Raw genomic sequence first — 21,156 nt, 5'->3', positions numbered from 1 at the left:
TAAATTATTATTTTAAAAATATTTTTACATATATTTTTTTAATTTTATATTAATAATTATTTTAAAAATTAATTATATATTTATTATTGATTTTAACTTAAACTTTAAAAAATATAAATATTGTGTTCGCTAATACAGTATAATAGTAATATACGTATGAAAATATGTTTTCTAACGATGAAAAAAATTCTAAATGTTCATTGCTCATCAAACAGTATCTATCCCGCCATAAACAATCGTCATTTTTTTTGCTGATATTATAAACTTTGAATCTAAAGACAATGACGTCGCAATTGAAAGGCGAAGATCCCTTATTTCACTGATTTTACAATTGCTTCTCGCACTCCTGATTCTGCTACTACCGTATAACGTTCACTCTCGGTTAGGGTTTCTTCTCCCGCCAATTTTCCCATCCATTTCAATTCCCAAATCCTAACTAACCCTAGGGTTTACAGTTTCACAGTTTCACTCTGAACGCAACCATGCCGTCGCTCCTCTCTCCGGGGAGAATCCACTGTCTGGAGGTGGAGAATTTCAAGTCCTACAAGGGCTTCCAAATGATCGGCCCCTTCTACGACTTCACCGCCATCATCGGCCCCAACGGCGCCGGTAAGTCCAACCTCATGGACGCCATCAGCTTCGTCCTCGGCGTCCGCACCGGCCAGCTCCGCGGTGCGCAGCTCAAGGACCTCATCTATGCCTTCGACGACCGCGAGAAAGACCAGAAGGGTCGCCGAGCCTTCGTCCGCCTTGTCTACCACCTCGCCAACTCCACTGAGATTCGATTCACCCGCACCATCACTGGCGCCGGCTCCAGCGAGTACCGCATCGACGACACCCTCGTCAATTGGGACACCTACAACAACAGACTCAAGTCCCTCGGCATCCTCATCAAAGCTCGCAATTTCTTGGTCTTTCAGGTTCTGCTTCAATATTTGTCCTGCTTATGCCATTGGTTTTTATAGAAGAAACCTCTGGGTTAACTTCTCCTAGAAGTGAAGTTGCATATGAGTAAATATAACAAAGTATGGATAAGCAGTGGTTTAAAACCTTAAAACCCCCAAAAGCTAAGGTGCATATAGGATTTATTTTGACTAATTTTTTCATAAAAACTTGATACTTCTAAAAATGGAAAAAATAAGAAGAAAACATGGAATGAGTTTATCTGTAACTAAAATTATTCTGTGCACAAGTTAAACGTTTTCTTTTTGAAAGTTTATATTAGTGAACTTTTCCAATTTAACTAACTTTTAAATTATGGATAAACCCATTTCATTTTTTTTTTCTTATAAAAGCTGCCCCCAGCCCAGTAGGGATGTTCTATCGTATACTACCCAACCTGAAACATTGTTAGGGTTATATGGTTGAGCCCGTAGCCAATCTAATTAAGAACCGAAATAATTGGAGAAAGACTGGGTTAACCTGATTTGTGAACATAATATATGAATATTAATATTATGTATAATTAAATCGTAAAATTAAAGAAGCATATGCTTACATTTATATTTATATATTTTACAATATATTTCAAGATATAAAATACTAATATACTAATATAAATACAGTATCGTGTTTTACAAAATATTATCTAACAAGTGAAAGTATTGTATTACTAATGTATAATTTTTTAAAATATAATACTTTTACAGAAATATAGGACTTGGGACTAGGTTGGAGCGAGTCGAAGCACAACCAAAACCCGTCTCAAAGTTCCTTGTGTCTAATCTCATAACGGGAATCCATCCAAATTAACTTTGGGTTGTGATGGGTCAATGGACAGGGTCAGATCATAAACGCCCCTCGCTATTGGATCTAAAAGTGCAATAGTGGGATACCGGATCATGGGATAACAGATCATGGGATAACGAATTCTGAAATTTTCTAAATATAGTTAATGTTTATATTATGTATACTATATGCACATAATTTCTAAAAATAATTAAAAAAATACAAACAACTAATGGCATTTATAAATAGTCATAATAAGCAATTAAAAATAATTGGTATAGGTATCTTAAACAAAATATACTACTAAATATCAATAGAATTGAAATCTAAGTTACTTAGATAGGAATCATCAACTGTCATCTCTTTTAAGTCATAAGAATTGTTTTGTTTTTTGAAATTGAAATCCCAAATAGCCCCTTAAAAAATGCCCCAAAGGACTTTTACGAAACAACAAATAGTGTGAGTATCCTATTTGCAGCCGGCATTAGGTCACTACAGACAATACACTAAACTCTATGCTATGGTGGTCCTAGTAGTGGCAGTTCTGCTTCCGCATTATAGCAACGATGATTAACACTTTGTAGAGAAGTTCATCAAGTATGACTTAAATTTGTTACTTATCTCAATAGACAATGCTAAGTTTTGCAGGGTGATGTTGAGTCCATTGCGTCGAAGAATCCCAAAGAGCTCACTGCACTGGTGGAGCAGATATCTGGCTCTGACGAGTGCAAGAGGGACTATGAGCTGTTTGAAGAGGAAAAAGGCGCTGCTGAAGAAAAATCAGCACTTGTTTATCAAAAGAAGAAGACTGTTGTTATGGAAAGAAAGCAGAAGAAAGAACAGAAGGAAGAAGCAGAGAAGCATCTCCGCCTCCAACAAGAACTGGTAGTGGATCTGTTTCAATGTATGTGTGTTTGTGTGTGCGCTATGTATGTGTGTAGGTTGCCTGCGGCTCCAATATGACTGTTTTAGCTTGATGTAGTACAGTCTGTTTAGTTCATTTTAGGCCTTACTATTCTGTTTTATCATACCTTTTCTGCTGCATGACTGATTAAACCAAGGTAGGATGGTACTTCTAGTAACTATAACAAGTAAAAAGTAAGAATTTCACCCTCAGTTTTCCTATTACTGCCCTTATGTCAATGCTTCTATGATGTCACTGCCTTTCTGTGTTTTCCACCTTCGTTGCTCCATCTGATCTACCTGATGGAGATAGTTGATTGAAATTGGAACTTTCTCTTGAAGATCCAAAGGCTATTGTCAATAAATTGAAGGTGCCACTTTGAGTGGCCTCTATGCCCTTTTTCTGTTTCCTCGTCTTTGGATTTGCTTAAGCTAAAGTACGGGTATTCTTTCTAATTTCTTTGGTAATTAGCTTCCTGTAACTGAATTGGTGGAAAACTGTACCACTACAGTATCTTTAATCCAAGTGTTGCTAGATATTATTTACTTTCAACTGAAGAAAAAGTATGATGAAATTCCTGGATTTTGTGCATTTTTTCTCTTGATGTCGACCAGTCTTACTGTGGCAAGCAAAGTTTTCAAGTATTTGTTTTTTTTCTCATGCAGAAATCTATGAAGAGAGAGCATTTCTTGTGGCAGTTGTTTAATATACATAATGATTATGTTAAAACAATTAAGGATCTTGAAGATGAGGAGAGAAGTCGTGAAGGTGTTGTTAAAGAGCTGGAAAATTTTGAAAATGAAGCTAGTAAAAGAAAAAAGAGCAGGCCAAATATCTCAAAGAGATTACGCTGCGGGAAAAGAGAATTAATGAGAAAAACAGCAGACTCGATAAGAGTGTAAGTATGTTTCCTACATCTGGGGTGTGTGTACTATACTTTAAGGTTATTGTCATCATAATATTATCAATTCCAGCTATTGAAATTTTTACATTGGTTGATTCTATGCTTTACTCATTGAACTTTGTTGCTTGTGATCATATGTGTTCTGTAGAAAACTGGGTTGGATATTGCAATTTTAAGGTTTGGAATGTGGTTTTGTTAATCTGGGATTAGTGAGTGGTAAGGATGACAACTCCTGTAGACACAAAAAAGTGATAAAGAGCTAGGAGTACCTGAATCATCTAACTGTAATCCTATTGTTCGTATTTGTTATGCTCTTAATAGACTGAATTTTTTGGTATTATTTATCTATTTTTCTTCTCTCCTAGCAGCAGCCTGAGCTTCTGAAGTTAAAGGAGGAAATGACCCGTATTACTTCAAAAATTAAAAAAGGGAAGAAAGAACTTGATAAAAAAAAGGTTGAACGGACGAAGCATGATGCTGATATTGCATTACTACAGAATGGCATCCAGGATCTTACAGCTAAAATGGCAGACCTTCAGGAAAAGGGACGGGATGTTGATGATGAGCTTGATTTGCAAGGCAATGATTTGGATGAGTATTTTCGAATGTGAGTGTTTTTTTGTTGTAGCTGTTAGCCAATTTTCTCTCTCTCTCTCTCTCTCTCTATATATATATATATATATATATATAATATATATATATATATATAACTTTGGTTTTTTTTCTAACAAAATACTTGCACTGTAAACTTTAATGCTAATGAGTTTTGACATGCGCTTAAAATCATGTATGCCATATCCATTGTGTACTCATGTTATTTGATTATGCTGGTCAAGAGAGATAATCTGTGTGCTAGACTGTTAGGGATACAAGGTGAAGCTATTTTGTCAATTGTGTATGCTTTTTTCTTCTTTCTGTTGAAGGAAAGTACTTTATTTCATGCGGGTTGAAATTGTGAATCAGTTGGAACATATATTCATTGTGATTTGACTGATATCAACCAAATGTGTATGGTGTTACTTGCTTATGGTATTTTATCACCTCTCATTAGCAGCTTGGCCATGTCTTATCAATTAGAGCCTCCTGATAGCACATTCGTTCTCATGAGGAATTAAATCTATTTCATTGGACTGAATTTCATCAATTCTATCTTTTGGTAGCACATTTGTTGTCATGGAAAAAAACTTATAATATGTTAGACTTGAAAGGAATAATTTGAAAGAAAGAAGATTCTTATTTTTGTTAATTGATTTTAAACAGTACATCAACTTCTATATATAGAGAACTCAAACCCTAAAGTAATAGTTACAAGAGATCTCTAGAATCTTCTAACAACTTCTAGTAATATGTTTAATATCCTACCAACAACTTTTAATATTTCATTTAATATCCAACTAACAACAGCTTGTATTTAGCAACTATCATGCATATTAATTTTTCATTTTCTATTTTTTTTGTGTTCCTGTACCTGCAGTAAAGAGGAGGCTGGGATGAAAACTGCAAAGCTTAGAGAAGAAAAGGAGCTTCTAGATAGGAAACTAAATGCTGATACCGAAGCTCAAAAGAATTTGGAAGAAAATCTTCAACAGTTAAGAAACAGGGAGTCTGAACTGAACTCACAGGAAGAACAGATGCGAGCAAGGCTTGAAAAGATTCTTGATAATTCTGCAAAAAATAAAACTGGCCTTGAGAACTTGAAAAAGGAACTACGTGCGATGCAGGACAAACATCGTGATTCCAAGTACTTTTACTGAATGCTTCTTTTTGAAAACTGTAAAAGCTTCCTACTACATTTAAGCACATTACTGATGATATTTTTGAAATGGTGTTGCTTCTTTTGATCTGCAGGAAAAAATATGAAAATTTGAGGTTAAAAATCGGTGAAGTAGAAAATCAACTTCGTGAATTGAGGGCTGATAGATATGAAAGTGAGAGAGATGTTAGGTTGTCTCAGGCTGTTGAAACTCTGAAGCGCCTGTTTCAAGGAGTTCATGGTCGCATGACTGATCTTTGTAGGCCAACACAGAAGAAGTATAACCTTGCTGTTACTGTTGCAATGGGTAAATTTATGGATGCAGTTGTAGTTGACAAGGAGTCAACTGGGAAGGAATGCATCAAGGTCCTAATAAGTTTTCTAATATTCTGTTTGTACCATTGTACTTTTTGTTTTCAATTGCATGATTACTTAGTCTTTTTTTTGAACTCACAGACTCTATTTAATATTGATAGGTTTTTGATCTGAATACCCTTTTTTTCTCCAGTAGTGTTGATTACACTACAAACTTGAGCTCTGAAAAAAATAGAAAGATAAATTTGAATTTGTTATGTACTTCAAAATTTGCATAACAGTATATGTGCTACATAAACCTTGTTGACCGATGCTTGAGCATTAAACTTGTTAGGTACCTTGAAGCTGCTGGACCTTCATTTTTGTTGCCTTTTCATCCTTGATGACTTTAATAACTTTTTTGACTTGCTGCATCTGTACTGTCATCCTGGTGGATTTTTTTATGTTTGGCATGGTTCTTTGGTTGTGGCAACCAAATTGTCTAAAATTGGAAGAAAAATTGCTTCTTATTTCATAAAATTTTGCTATAATTGTTGTAAGCCATAAAATTCTGATGTTAAAATTCCAGTTTTGCCTCTTTGAACATTGAACTTCTATACTTGGTTCCGTTTACTTAGTTATATTTATTGGTATTGATTTCTTAACTTTTCAGTATTTAAAAGATCAGAGGCTTCCTCCCCAGACATTTATTCCTCTGGAATCAGTTCGGGTGAAGCCAATAATGGAAAGATTGCGCACATTAGGGGGTACAGCAAAACTGGTCTTTGATGTGATTCAATATCCTTTTTCTCTAGTGGCTACCGTGAAGAACTGGTTCTGTTTATGTTTTTCAAATTTGTAATTTGAATCTGTTCTAATGAAACTGAGCATTTCTTGAAATTTACCTTTGTTATATAGCCCGTCCTTTGCAACTTTATTGTTTTGACTAATTTGAAAAATTAGTAATTTGTGATGTTAGCCACGTTTCTTGAAAATTTCTGAATGGGAAGGCAAAGAAAGGTGATGAGTTGACGACTCATCAATCACATATCACCTTTTTATGCAGTCAAATATTTTGTCCAGCCATTTTATAATAAAATGCTTCCTGCTTTTAGGTCAACGGCATTGTATAATCCATGTAGTTGACCGTACCTAGTGGGAAAAGGTTGTTATGCTTCATGCTGCATTTGAATTGTACATTCAAAATCCTACTGGAATGTGTAATCTCCTTAGAAAACAAAATCATGCAAATGGCTGTTTCTGTTGATGGGGTAACCTTGGATGTCAGTGTGATGCATAGAGCTGCTACATCTTAACATCATCAAAGTTTGCCAGTCATTTGGTTTCTAGTTTCAAACTGTTTACATTGTCCTCACCCGTCTTGTTGTGTATTGCTCTAAGCTTTTGCTTCTGTTATCCTTTCTGTTTCCCTTAGCTCACTAAAATCAAATCCTGTCTCTAATTGGATATATAGTTTTTTTGTTTGATTTGCAAATTTTGTTCAGTTTCTTCTCATTAAAATACTATTCTATGAACTGTTGCTTTAGAGAATTCCTTTAAGGCCAGATGCCATTGTTGGATTATAAATAGGTCTATCATTCATGTTTTTCTCTTCACCTGCTCGTGAATACTCCATTATCAGGTGTTTTGTTCATACTTTTTTGTTGATCTAGTTAGTTATACCCATATAACAAGCTGAAAAGTGGTTTAAGTGTTTCAACTTAACTAGTGCAAGTTTGATCCCTCCTTGGAGAAGGCAATTCTCTTTGCTGTTGGGAACACTCTTGTTTGTGATGATCTTGAAGAGGCCAAAATTTTAAGCTGGAGTGGGGAGAGGTTTAAAGGTAAGAAGACCTTTTTTCTTTCTATCCTCTACTGGTTCTTTATGTTCTTACTGATACCGCTTTAAAACTTAAGTACATGGATGTTCTTGTTTGATCCCCATGCATTTTTTTTCCACTGGCTTTCGTTATATGTACTTTTTTGGCACAGTTTGTAACTTTTAGTTAAGTCCATGGTCTTTGTACTTTGTGTTTGTCTATTTTGTAATTTCGTTTCTTATCTAACAGACTTCTGGCTTTTTGAGAGTAATCCTTTTGTTTACATATAATGCATGTGATGTAATCCGGGTGCATTTAATACAACCATTGATTATCAGATTGGAAATTAGTGAACATTGTTCTATAATTTACTTAGTTGTAACTGTGGATGGAATTCTGCTCACAAAATCCGGCACAATGACTGGAGGCACTAGTGGTGGAATGGAAGCAAGGTCAAAACAGTGGGATGACAAGAAAATTGAAGGTTTTTATCATTTTTAAAATTTTCAAGTCAAAGCTTGTGCTCCTGCAGTAAACATGTTTTTTTTTTCAGGACTTAATAAAAAGAAAGAGCAGTATGAAGCAGAGTTGGAATCGCTAGGATCAATAAGGGATATGCACCTTAAAGAGTCTGAAGCATCTGGAAAAATTAGTGGACTTGAGAAAAAGATTCAATATGCCGAAATTGAGAAGGTACAATCAAACAAAAAAGCTGATAGTCTTTTGTTGTTGTGGTACAATCAAGCATGCAATTCTTATTTCATTTTACTTTTTGTGGTTTTATTTCTCTTTTTCTTAGTCCTAGAATGTTTGATGTGCTTGCTATATGTGTATTGACTCAGTTGAGAACACAATTTGTATGACACTTTGGATTTGTTTAGAAAAAACTTATATTTTGGCTTATCCACTAAATAACTGCTTATAAAGCATAGACTTGTTGCAATGAGTTTCCCAGGACAGCTTATGAAATGTATATATGCTGTTTCAAGCTCATTTTCATTAGCTATTGTTAGATGTAATGGACTTAGATCCATCTCTTTATATTTTCTTTTTTATAAATGCACAACCCTGTGTTTAATACACATTGGGGATTCAATCTATGCCTCTCTTTCTCTCTTTTATTTCAACATGGTATCAGAGCTAGGTTTAGTCCTTTCCTCCTTGCTGAACCCACCATTCACAGTGCTAATTCTTTTTTCAGCATTGTTATTAGATATTTTTTTTCTTGTGTTTATTTTTTTGCCACCATCATGCTACCACTACCCAATTTGGTTTCCTTGTTGTGAGGTCGTTGTCACTGTTGCTGTCACCATTGCTGCCGCTGTTGTCACCATTACTTCAGCTGCCGCTGCTGCTTGGACTAGCGACACCATTGTTTTGCTTGTCCCAGCCAAGCGGCCACTGTGCAGCAAAAATCACGGTGATCGAAGCAAAGATGCGCCTTTACCTGCCACTCCAAGCCAAAGTTTCTTTTCTTCTTCTAATCGCTACTTTGTTATAGCTAATGTCACTTTGTTGAGTCTTCCCATACTTAAGTCCAATCATTCTCCTATTGTGTCACCATCTGATCAAGTCACTATCCTAGTTGTTTGTGACCCTCCTATTGTGTCTAGTGTATTAACACCATTGGTTTGTTCGTCTCGGCCAGGCGGCCACTGTGCAGCAAAATTCGTGGTGATCGAAGCTCCGATGCGCCTTTACGTGCCACCCCAAGCCAATGTTGCTTTCCTTCTCATAACCTCTATTTCGTTATTGCTAATTTCACCTTCATTGAGTCTTCCCCGTACTTTAAGTCCAATCCTTCTCCTTTTGCGTCTCCATCTGATCAAGTCATTATCCCAGTTGTTTGTGACCCTCTTGCTGTGTCTAGTGTGTGTATAGATTCACACCTCCACCACCACTTTCAAGTGTATAGTCATCAACAAATTCTCCATTGTTCTCCGAATGATTCTCTTCTTTTGCTTGTTGATGCTGTTTTATATTTAAGGATTCACTAGTGACATGAAAACTGGCACCCAAATCACGTATCCAGGAAGACTTGCCTTTTTCTGAAGAGGAGGACTGCAAAACCATAGCACTAGGCTAAGAATCGGGAGTTGGCTGAGGATTTGGATTAAGTGTTGGAGGTCTTGTACGTGCCAGCAGAATACAGAATAGTCTGCTAAGTAGCAAGATCAATAAAGAACAAGGACTCAGGAGGATGGTAGGACTCATCAGATCTGAAGTGGCAAACATTAGCTATATCACCAAACTTAAGACAAATTTGGCATTGAAAGTTGGCAAACTTGCCACAACCTCGAGTTGGACCACTACCACTGTGACCAGAACCACGAGGATTGCCTTTATGTGCACTGCGAGCATAGGAACCATGGATAAAATTGAGAGAAGGTTTTACGAGGTTTTGATTTTCTTGTTCATATCGATGTAATCGTGTGGCATGACCATGCAAAAGAGCTTCAATCTCAGCAATGGAAGGACTTGCTTTCTATAATTGAAAAATATGAGCATAATAAGAGGGAAGACCTTCTAAAATGGCATCAACATGCTCATCATGGTGAACAAGAAAGCCAAAACTAGCAAGCTCATCAACGTAATTCTTGATTTTGCGTAGATACTCTTCCATAGTCAGAGATTCAATTTTAACAGCACGCATAATAGTTCTCAATTGACGTGCACAAGACTTTGTTTGAAGATTAAAATAGTCATGAATGCGGTCCCATACTTCATACAAGTGAGTGCATCCAAGAACATGAGATAGAACAAACTTAGAAAGTGTAGACTGAAGCCACACCAACAAAGTTTGATCTTGGACTTCCTAGGCTTCATATGCAGGATTAATAACGTCAATAGGATTCACCACAAATAGCTGAAGTTTATGTGACTTGATCACTGGTTCAACAAATTGCCTCTGGTGAAGATAGTTTGATTCATCTAACTTCTCGGTAACGGTTGTAGGAAAGGAGTTCGTAGCCATAGCATGCCACGAAAAAAGACGACATCACCAAAACGTCGTCATGAACAAGAGCAAACACAATCTCAAGCGAGAACGAGATCTAGATCACAAACGCGAATGGAGTGACGATCGGTGCGAACGAGAATGAGAAGAAAAATCTCTATCGTAGACGAGGACCAGTTGGAGAACACGAATCAAAGAAACAAAGAAACAAAGATCGCGAACCAGAACGAGAGTAGAAACGAGAAGTACCTACGAGCACAAACAGAATTATGGTCGTAATTGCAATGACAGGAGCGACGAACTGCAAAGAGAAGAAAGAAACGAGAGCCAGCAAAAATCAACCGCTCAAATGCACGAAGAAGACGATCGAAGAAGACCATCGGAGAAGATGATCAAAGAAGACGATTGAAGAGCAGCAGTATCAGAATCATCGAAAAAAAACACTCATGATACCATATTAGATAACAGAGAGAAACTGAACCGGAAGTATTTCGATATTATGAAAAAGTGTTTTAGCACTCTGTACAGAGAGGTATTTAGAAATACAGGAGAAAGATGATAGCTGTACTGAACACGTGTTTAGTGCTATGACAGTTGTACAAAATACGTGTTTAGTTCTAACTAATACAATTTCTATTACCATATACTGACACAAACAGTATGGGTAAGAACCTTTTTACATTGATGACATTTATTTTTTTTGTTTCATATGGAATATTTCAAGTAATTTTATTTTTATGCTTTTACCTTTGCCAGCGAAGCATTGAAGATAAACTTTCAAATCTGAGCCACGAAAAGAAGACAATCAAAGAAAGAATTGAATGTATCAGTCCAGAGCTGAAGAAGGTTGTATTCACATTTCTTGAATTTGTTTGTAGCAATATCCTTGTATATCTGACTGGTTACTAGGTGTTTATGCTATGCAGTTAAATGATGCTGTTAACAAGAACAATGCAGAAATACGCAAGCTTGAGAGGAGAATAAATGAAATTACTGATAGGATATACAGAGACTTCAGCAAGTCAGTTGGGGTAGCAAACATCCGTGAATATGAAGAAAACAGACTCAAGGCTGCTCAAAATATAGCGGAGGAGAGGCTGAACTTGAGTAGCCAACTTTCAAAATTAAAATATCAGTGTGTTCCTTTTCTTGTACTTAAATTACATCTCTCGCAGTCTGTTAACTTGATAATTTACATGCATGAATGCGGTTATGATCTTACATACAAGTAACATGTACGCAGATTGCGAAAAGTGTTTTAAATACCAACTAGTACAGTATACAACTACAATCAAAAGGAAAAAAAGATTGATGGAAATTAAAAAGAGGAAAGAGGAAAACTGGAACTTTTGATGTTCAACCAAGTCTAGGATGCCGAATTCTACTTTTTTTTCAGTACTAATTACTATATAACTGGGAGATAGAAACACGAGTAATAGAATTATGTATTGAAGATTAGGTCTGCATAATTGATATGATGCTTAAGTCTGTAGGTGGTCAGAAAATGTCTGTCTGGTACCTATTTCATTGTCTGGATCTATTTTACATAAGTAATTTTAGATTCATAGCTCTTGGCGTTTGATCCATTGCTCAAATCATGGATTCTGCAGTATAGAAGCCATGATTAAGTTCTTGCTGCATCTAAAATAGTAATTTAGCTAAAGTTTTTCTTTATGCGATATGAATTATGGTCATTGTAACATGTAGTGTTCCCAATTACTCAAAAGTTTCTTTTACTGCATCTACTTTTATGTTCAGAAGGTTTTCAATTACCTTAGAAAATTAATAAAGAGCAAAAATCAAAAAAGGATATTTGAAGCTTAACTTTCAGTTTTTTTTTTTTTTCCATCTAGCTAGGTGCTGTTAATTTGATCTATGCTTTCATTTGTTTGTATTTTTTAAAATTATTCTATAGGTTGGAGTATGAACAAAATCGGGACATGAGTTCGCGAATTCTAGAACTGGAAGCTTCTATAAGTGCTTTAGAGAAAGATTTAAAACGTGTACAGGACAGAGAGGCTGCAGCGAAGTTAGCAGCTGAGAAGTCTACTGAAGAGGTTAATCAGTTAAAGGAAGAAGTTAAAGGTATAGTTGATAACTGTGTTTGCTGTATCATATATTTGTGGCATACAGGGGGATGTTGTTAAAATGAAAGCTTGGTTATCTGGGTAGCCCTGAGCTATTTCTATCTCAAATTGATGGGAATACAGACCCACTATTACTTTATTTTATGTTTTCTTCTTTTGGGATCTTATTCTTCCTCTGTTCTCTTTCTACTCTCGAAGAGTGGAAATCCAAGTCAGAAGAATGTGAGAAGGAAATCCAAGAGTGGAAGAAGAAAGCTTCTGCAGCCACAACAAACATATCCAAACTTAATCGGCTGATACATTCTAAGGTTAGATGTACTATAATTCTTGTCTCTTGTGTAACTTGCATGCAAAGTGAAGATAGCCAACATCTTTAGTGTATTTACAGGAGGCACAGATCGATCAGTTGAATGTGCAAAAGCAGGAAATATTAGAAAAGTGTGAACTCGAACAGATTAACCTCCCTATCATACCAGATCCCATGGATACTGATAACTCAGTACCAGGTCCACATTTTGATTTTGATCAACTAAGTAGGTCACTGAAAGATAAGAGGCACTCAGACAGGGATAAAATTGAGGTGGACTTTAAGCAAAAAATTGATGCCTTGGTATCTGAGATTGAAAGAACAGCACCAAATTTGAAGGCATTGGACCAATATGAGGCTCTTTTGGAAAAGGAAAGAGCTGTAACTGAGGAGTTTGAAGCTGTCAGGAAAGAGGAGAGGGAAAAAACACAAAGATTTAATGAGGTTAAGCAGAGAAGGTACAAGTTATTTTAGTTCCATTTTTGTCATTACTTGTATTATAATATTAGTACGTAGGCAATGGTTTATAGTGTGCATGGTTCTGGTGGATGGACTAAAGGAGTCTTAAAATTACATCAGAAATGATGTCACGAAAATAATTAAATGACTAGTTGTTTGAAGAAGTTATTTTTAACAAGTGATATTATACTGATATAGTTAATTATTACTTGGTTGTACAACTTTATATAGCCACTTTTTGGTTGTACACAGTCTAGGGATTAAGAGTCTTGGGCTGTTCCTTGTTCTGTACTCTTCTCATCTTTTCACATCTATAAAATGACATCAGCTGAGGAATATACTCACTGATTTTACTCATCTTTAAATTCAAGTTGGAGTCAGAGTGGGTAAGGTCCCGCGTTGTCCTCTTTGTTATCAGTCCGTCTGCTACAACTTGCTGCTGGCTGTCACCTTTTTTCGCCACAGATGTTAGGGTTAAGTGCACCTTGAGGAGTGTAACCCACCCTAAGAAGTTGCATGACTGTAATCCCAGTCATGTATTCTCATGCTTTGTTCTTCAGCAACTTATCGTACATTGCCCTCCACCTGCCAAAATCTTGTTGGACCATCCACATTAGACTCGTCGGCAAGGTTATCAAACTTGGGAATTTATGTAAACTCATGGGAGTTTCGTAAATTTGACTCGCAAACTGTTAAGAGTTTAGTTCGTATGAGGTTGTCTTGAAAATAAAATCTTTGTATTTATGGCATTTCATTTGTCTTCTGATGAAGCTTAAGTGTGTATTTGATGCAGGTACCAATTGTTCATGGATGCTTTTAACCATATATCTGGCAATATAGATAAAATTTACAAACAACTTACAAAGAGCAATACACATCCACTGGGGGGAACAGCATATCTAAACTTGGAAAATGACGATGATCCATTTCTTCATGGCATTAAGTACACTGCTATGCCCCCAACGAAGCGTTTCCGTGATATGGAGCAACTATCTGGTGGGGAAAAGACAGTTGCAGCACTAGCATTGTTATTCTCCATCCACAGGTAGGAATTGTTTGTACAACTTGGATTAGAACAAGAATACTTGATTGATAACTACTATTTGAGTTTTAATAATAAAAATTCATCTAAGAAATACACTGACACATCAATAAAACTATTTCTTTGAGATCTGATGTTCATGTTCCATTGACATTGTTCCCTACTTTCTTGTTTCAGTTACAAGCCTTCACCATTTTTTATATTGGACGAAGTTGATGCTGCGTTGGACAACTTGAATGTTGCCAAGGTTGCTGGCTTTATTCGTTCAAAATCATGCGAAGGGGCAAGGACTAACCAGGATGCTGATGGTGGAAGTGGTTTTCAGAGTATTGTGATATCACTGAAAGACACTTTTTATGACAAAGCTGAAGCGCTAGTTGGTGTTTACAGAGATTCTGAAAGAGGGTAAATTTCTCGATATAAATATTGATTGATTTAAATATTGTCATTACGTTGATGGCGGTATGTAATGATTTTGCCATTTGCAGCTGTTCGAGAACCCTCACATTTGATCTGACCAAATACCGGGAGTCCTAATATTCTTCCATACCGGGGTATTTTTATTTGTTGTGTGAAGATGGACAAACTCATTTGTGTATCTGCTTTGGGTTCTTTTTTAAAATTATTGTAAATAGGATTTCATCACTTTCTATGTAGAATACAGTAGCTAGATGTCCTAACAATCCTTGAATTATTTTTTATTCATTAGGCTCTTTTTTGTAACTTGTCTTTAGCTTTCTTATGTATCATGTGTACAGTCCTCGTAAAACTCAAATGACCTTTAGAACTGAAGCATCATCATTAACAAAATGAAAGAAGAGGTCAAGTTTGAGAGGTAATTTTGCGAAGAAACAATTATTGAAAATTTGATTTATACTTTTGGAAGACCCTCTCTTTAAAAGAAAAGAAAACGATGTACTGAGTTTTTAGCCGCGTTGGAAATTTCGCTTTCGTCACTTCTTTAGATCTAGAGTACTATACTTTTAGAAATTTCTATTTTCCAATTTATATATTTCACTTTTTCAAGCATGATTGATTTGAAGACCCCGCACCACATTATTCTGATTAGTGTACATGTTATATATTATTCATATTTATTGCTTTAGCAAAAAGTAACCGATTCTTTATAAAAGAGCATTCTATAAATGAACTTTTAGTCTTGTTTTAAATATAATTTTAAATTTTTAATGTATTTAGAGCTAAGTAATTTAAGGTAGATTTCAAAGAGGACTTGACTAAACAATCTCTCTTTACACAAAATTTACCTGACGGCTAGATCATGAAATTCTGTTATTCATATAATATTTTTACAATTTTCATTCGAACAACTATAATTTTTTTTTCATAAAAATATTATACAAATACATTTTTTTTATATAAATTGAACAATAAGTGGTTAGTTTGTGATATGTTTTATTTTATCTAAAGAAAGTTTCACTTGACTCATAAAAAGCTAGCCCATGATTACACTAAGGATACCCAATATTTAAGGGGCCCATGATTACACTAGATTTCATATATTTTAACACTTGTTCGCATACCGTGAAGGTCTGAAAACATAGGAAAGTTAGACACTGGTGAGTGATGTGGCAAAGTTTGTCGCTGTTATTTTGAATTTGTTGATGGAGATTATAAGATTGTAAATACTAGAATAGAAATGGTTGTGATTACAAGGAAGTTGGTGTGGATTGATTCATGTTGCATGAAAAGAGCGTTGCATGCCAAATTGGTTTACATAACCCAAATTAAAACATCTTTGTTTGTGAAGTGATCTAAATTTGGTGGGTGAGGTAACTAACGGTTGAGAATGTTCAATTGAGAGCATGGATCCATCATCTCTCAACATTATTGAGTTGGCAGAAACAGCAGGGCTTCATGCATTTGCATGTATAATGTAAGGCCACCTTTCCTCTTGCCTCTCCACCCCCTCCCCTCCACCAAAGGTGCCAATCAAGGAGGAGGATCGGTACATGCCGGAGAAGAATATCAACGTTTTAGTCGCAGCCATGAACAGCATCGATGAATGTTGCAATGATGAAAATGGGAAAATCACTGTTGGGGTGCCCTTACTTTACCATTTCATGGAGAACAACAAGAACGAGTCATGTCTCAAGGAAGACCTCCAAGAATATCATGATTGCGAAGACGATGAGGATGACGATGACGATGATGATCTCGAAGGCTCAACTTATGGAGATGGGAACCAAAGCCCAGCTGAGCTTAAACTCAAGATAAAGAAATCGTTGCTTGAATTACGTTGCAAGGTTGAAAACGCGATTCTTGGGAACTTTTTGTTAGGGGAACCCAACAAGGACCTTGAACCAGAAGATGTAGCAGTGATGAGGGAACAGCTTAGAGAGATTTCTATCTGGGGTGTCCCTTTGTTGCCCAGCAAGGCTCATGAAGGCACCGATGTTGTTTTGAGGAAATTCTTGAAGGCCAAAGATTACAAGGTGAATGAGGCCTTTGACATGCTACAGAAGACCCTCATATGGCGACGTGAAAACAACATTGATGGGATCACCGACGAAGATTTAGGTCCTGAATCTGCAAATGCAGGATTTTTGTGCAGTAGGGATAGGGAGGGACGTCCTGTGTGTTACCAAGTTTGTGGGGTTTTCAAAGACAGACGCGTCTACAAGAAGACCTTTGGATCACACAACAGATGTGACAGGTATTTGAGGTGGAAAATTCAACTCATCGAAAAGGCCGTCAAGAAGCTAAACTTTAGAGACGGAGGGGTGGACTCCATAATTCAGGTTTTTGATTTGAAGAACACTCCCATGCAAGGAACCAAGGAACTCAACTCACTCAGCAAAAAAGCTCTCATTTTGTTTCAGAATTATTATCCTGAGATCATTCACAAACATGTAAGTCCATATATTATGCAGAAGAAGTGGAGTGATTTTTGTTTGGCTCATTTTATTTTTCATTTGATTTGCAGGTCATAATATATGCTCCATTTTGGTTCTACACGTCGCAAGTGCTATTCTCAAGATTCATAAACCAGAGAAATAAAAAGAAGTTCATCTTAGCTAGGCCACAGAAGGTCACGCAGACCCTTCACAAGTGAGTGTGCCTAACAATTTCTCTTAAAATCTTATTCAACCACATTTTTTTAACATACTGTTGTGAAGGTTCATAGCCCCAGAACATCTTCCATGTGAGTACGGTGGTCTCAGGAGGAACAACGATGAAGATTTCTCGCCTGCTGATAAGGCTACAGAGATCAAAATAAAAGGAAACACTGTTTCAAAAGTTGAATTTCCAGTGGCAGAGGTATGAAACTTTTGACACATTTGTTTGTTTGGATTTGAATGCACATGGACGTAAAAGTGTGATTAATAATGTGTGTGATTGACTGTGATTTTTAGCTTGGAGTGACAATAATGTGGGATGTAACTGTGGTGGGATGGGATGTGTGCTACAAGGAAGAGTTCATTCCAGATGATGAAGGGTCGTACACTGTGTTACTGCAAAACCAAAACGTAGAGGGTAGCAGCACTAGAAACTCCTTTTACATCAGTGAACCTGGGAAGATAGTGATAACAGTTGAAAACGGGACCTACAAGAAGAGAAAAATGTTCTATAGATCTAAAGCCAGAACCACAGTTCCCATGTTCATCTTGTTATAGCAGTAAATCGCCTCACTTGAAATGAAGACGTTGTACATTCACACTGTTGCCAACGTGATATTGCTCGCAGAATAGACCCTTTTACCCATTGCTACAGATTCAAAGCTTCTAGTTCATGGCTACTAGAATTTGATTCTTTACGCATCTACATCTTTCTATTAACACTTCCAACTCAAACCCATTATTTTTAATGGAATAGAAGTTTTTCCAGTTATAGATAGTTGCATTATTAAAGCAATTTTAATCCGGTAAATGAAAAAAAAAATGTTATATGAGCTAAATTAAGTAAATTTAGTAAAATAACACTGGTTTTATTTTTATTTTTAAATTATATTAATTATTTTTAAAATGAATTCAACCATAACCTCTATCAAGGTAAACTTATTTTAACTACGTTATAAGTAGAATGACTAAAAGTTGGTCCACTTTAATTTAGATCATTTTAGAACTATTCATACTACTAGTTGTCGATTTCAATCAAATTAAAAGACTAATTTGTCTATATATATATATATATATATATATATATATATATATATATATATATATATATATATATATATATTTACATTTACATTTATATGATTAGCTAATCCAAAATTTACATAATTTAAAATTGATGTATAAAGCATGAAATAGAATGAATGGTAAATTAAAAAGGATTTGTATTGTAATACGATAAAAGGATGAGAATAAAATAATTAAACACTACAATAAAATTTCTTATTAACAGTCCATTTTATTGATCAAAATTGTTAGTCACTATAGTGACCAATTTATATGTCAATTTATAAAACAAAAAGTTATTGGTTACTAAAGTAGTCAATATTATGAATAAAAAATTATAATTGGTCTCTAAATTAGGTTTTAAAATTTAGTTATCAAGGTTTTAGCTCCCAAAAGAAATTGGTCACTAAATATTAGTTACCAAAGTTTTTGCTACCAAAGGAATTAGTTTCTAAATCAGTCTCTAATTAATTAGTGAACAATTTAACAATCAATTATAAATTTTTATTCATAACGGTGACTATTTTTGTAAGCAATAATTTTTTATTTTATAAATTTTTATCTAAATTGGTCACTATAATAATTAACAATTTTTTGTCACTAAAATTAGTTGGTAATAAGAAATTTGTGGTGGTGAAAAAAAGTATATTGATTCACCACTTTATTTACAATTAAATTCTTCATTAGTTATCTCATGATTATCATTTACTCAATTTCTAAACAAAATCAAATTAATCAAACAAACATCAATCAATTACTTAAGTTTCTCACATGCCTCTACGTTACACTTGTCATTTGTTTTTTTCTACATCTTGAATTAAGTAAACAAAATATTGTTATAATTGAGCAAGTTAACAAGAACTTCAATTAAAGGACAAGATTAAATTGTCAACAAGAGTTCAAAAATAATCCCAAGATAAAAAATTATAGTTCAAGAAAAACAAACGATATAAGCACACCTTCTTATTGAAAATGAAGGAAAAACTTGAATTACACAGAACCTCATAAATTCACTATGAAATCACAAGGGAATCAATCCAAAAAGGTTTAATCTTTCATGTGGAAGACAAAAAGAAATATAAAAGGGAAAATAAAAAAAAAGCATAATTTGGAGTGTAGAGTGTGATATGTTGTTTAACGATGTGTCTTTGAATGGAAATGACCTCTCTTTATGTAGTCCTTTGAATATAATCTATGTGGCTCTAAATAATTAACATTTGATTCTACACAATTTGCATTATCAAACATATATTCATCTTTTTTTCATAAGACGTGTTATATGAAAATTTTGATATAATCTTCAAAATGTTCTTGCTTCTTTTATGCTCAAGGAAACAAATCAAACAATATTTGGAACTACGATTATAAACTATATATTGTTGTACAATTATAGATGTAATGTAACCTTACTTTTTCTTAGGGATGGCAAAACGGGGGCAAAACAGGTCAGTCCAACCCGTTTTGGCACGGGTCGCTCGTGGCCCCCAAAAATGGGCCAGGCCGAGCTGGCCTGCCCATGGCCCGCCAAAAATGGGTTGAGCTAGGCTGGCTCGCCATTAGCAAATGGGTTGGATATTGCAACCCGTCCCGCCTCAGGGCGGGCTGGTAGGCCGGTGAGCTAGCTTGCCACTTTTTTTTTAATTTTTTTAATTTTTTTAATTTTTTTTTAAATTTTTTTTATATATAAATTTATTATATAATATAAAAAATTATTATTTTTTAATTATTTTTAATTTTAAACATAAAAAAATAATAATAAAAGAAACTAGTTGGTGGGCTAGGGCAGGCTAGGCGGGCTGAGCTATAGCAGGTTGGCAGGTTGGAAACTTCAACCCGACCCGCCCTTTTCTTGGTAGGCTGGTGGGCCGGTCCGACAGACCTAACCCACTTTGACATCTCTACTTTTTCTTTAAGTGCATAAGACATATGTTAGAACGTTCATGGAACATGTATGTATTCAAACATATAAGTCAGTTATTATTAAAATTTAAAATATAGAAGATCCATAATACTATCTAGTAAAAATACTAGATTAGACTATTGGTGAAACTCGTCTAACGTTATCAAGACTTAAAAACTAATTTTCACTTTAGTTGAAACTAAGCTAACCTCATTGGACCAATTTCAATTAAAATAAAAGATTTAGTCTTGATTAGAATTAAGAAAGTTAAGATTAAATGTTTAAAAAATGAATAACATTTGATCATCATAAACTTGTCATCTAGTTAGACTTATATATGAGAATTCTAATAATAAAAATGAAACAAAAAGTTGATGATGTATATAATGACAAAAAGTTAGATGTATATAATGACAAAAATGAACTTAACCACGTTATGTTAAACAAATAAAAATTATTAAATAAGAAAAGAATTATTTGAAGAAAATTTTCTTATTAATATTTAACATATTTTTGTTCATTTTAAAATTAGTAATTTGTATTCTCATGGTTTACAATTTCGATATTTTATGCACTATAAGAAAATCCTCAATTGAAAACCAATTTTTGAAACCAAAAAAATAATTAGTTATTATAGTGACCAATTTAGATACCAATTTACAAAATTAAAATTTATTGGTTAATAAAATAATCACTATTATAAATAAAAAATTATAATTGGTCATTAATTAATTAAAGACCAATTTAGAAATTAAGTAATTTTAGTAGCCAAAACCTAGGTAGTTAATTTTTAGTTAGTAATTTTTTGGTAGTCAAAATCATGGTAACTAATTTTAAAAATCAATTTAATAACTAATTAT

General features: G+C 34.7%; 2 protein-coding genes across 2 annotated transcripts; both read left to right on the top strand.

The window, feature by feature from the left end:
* The first annotated feature begins 246 nt into the window (after positions 1-246).
* On the top strand, positions 247-15,093 carry LOC114190191 (structural maintenance of chromosomes protein 1). The gene is given in 19 exon segments (XM_028078989.1): positions 247-920; positions 2,377-2,613; positions 3,298-3,448; positions 3,451-3,530; positions 3,905-4,143; positions 5,011-5,277; positions 5,385-5,655; positions 6,257-6,381; positions 7,318-7,427; positions 7,780-7,887; positions 7,957-8,096; positions 11,116-11,205; positions 11,286-11,494; positions 12,275-12,444; positions 12,645-12,754; positions 12,835-13,211; positions 14,006-14,257; positions 14,432-14,659; positions 14,743-15,093. Coding segments are annotated over 19 exon segments (3,651 nt in total). The 5' UTR covers positions 247-482; the 3' UTR covers positions 14,792-15,093.
* A 551-nt stretch (positions 15,094-15,644) lies between these two features.
* Positions 15,645-18,025, top strand: LOC114190943 (patellin-4-like). The gene is made up of 4 exons (XM_028080033.1): positions 15,645-17,124; positions 17,199-17,323; positions 17,392-17,533; positions 17,629-18,025. Exons 1-4 carry the CDS (start codon positions 16,225-16,227, stop codon positions 17,887-17,889), a joined length of 1,428 nt encoding a protein of 475 aa, XP_027935834.1. The 5' UTR covers positions 15,645-16,224; the 3' UTR covers positions 17,890-18,025.
* Positions 18,026-21,156: the final 3,131 nt, after the last annotated feature.

The sequence above is a fragment of the Vigna unguiculata genome, chromosome 7 (genome assembly GCF_004118075.2).
Source record: "Vigna unguiculata cultivar IT97K-499-35 chromosome 7, ASM411807v1, whole genome shotgun sequence".
In the NCBI taxonomy this organism is placed as follows: domain Eukaryota; kingdom Viridiplantae; phylum Streptophyta; class Magnoliopsida; order Fabales; family Fabaceae; genus Vigna; species Vigna unguiculata.
The sequence above is the reverse complement of the archived record's forward strand: the minus strand, read 5'-3'. Positions and strand labels throughout refer to the sequence as shown.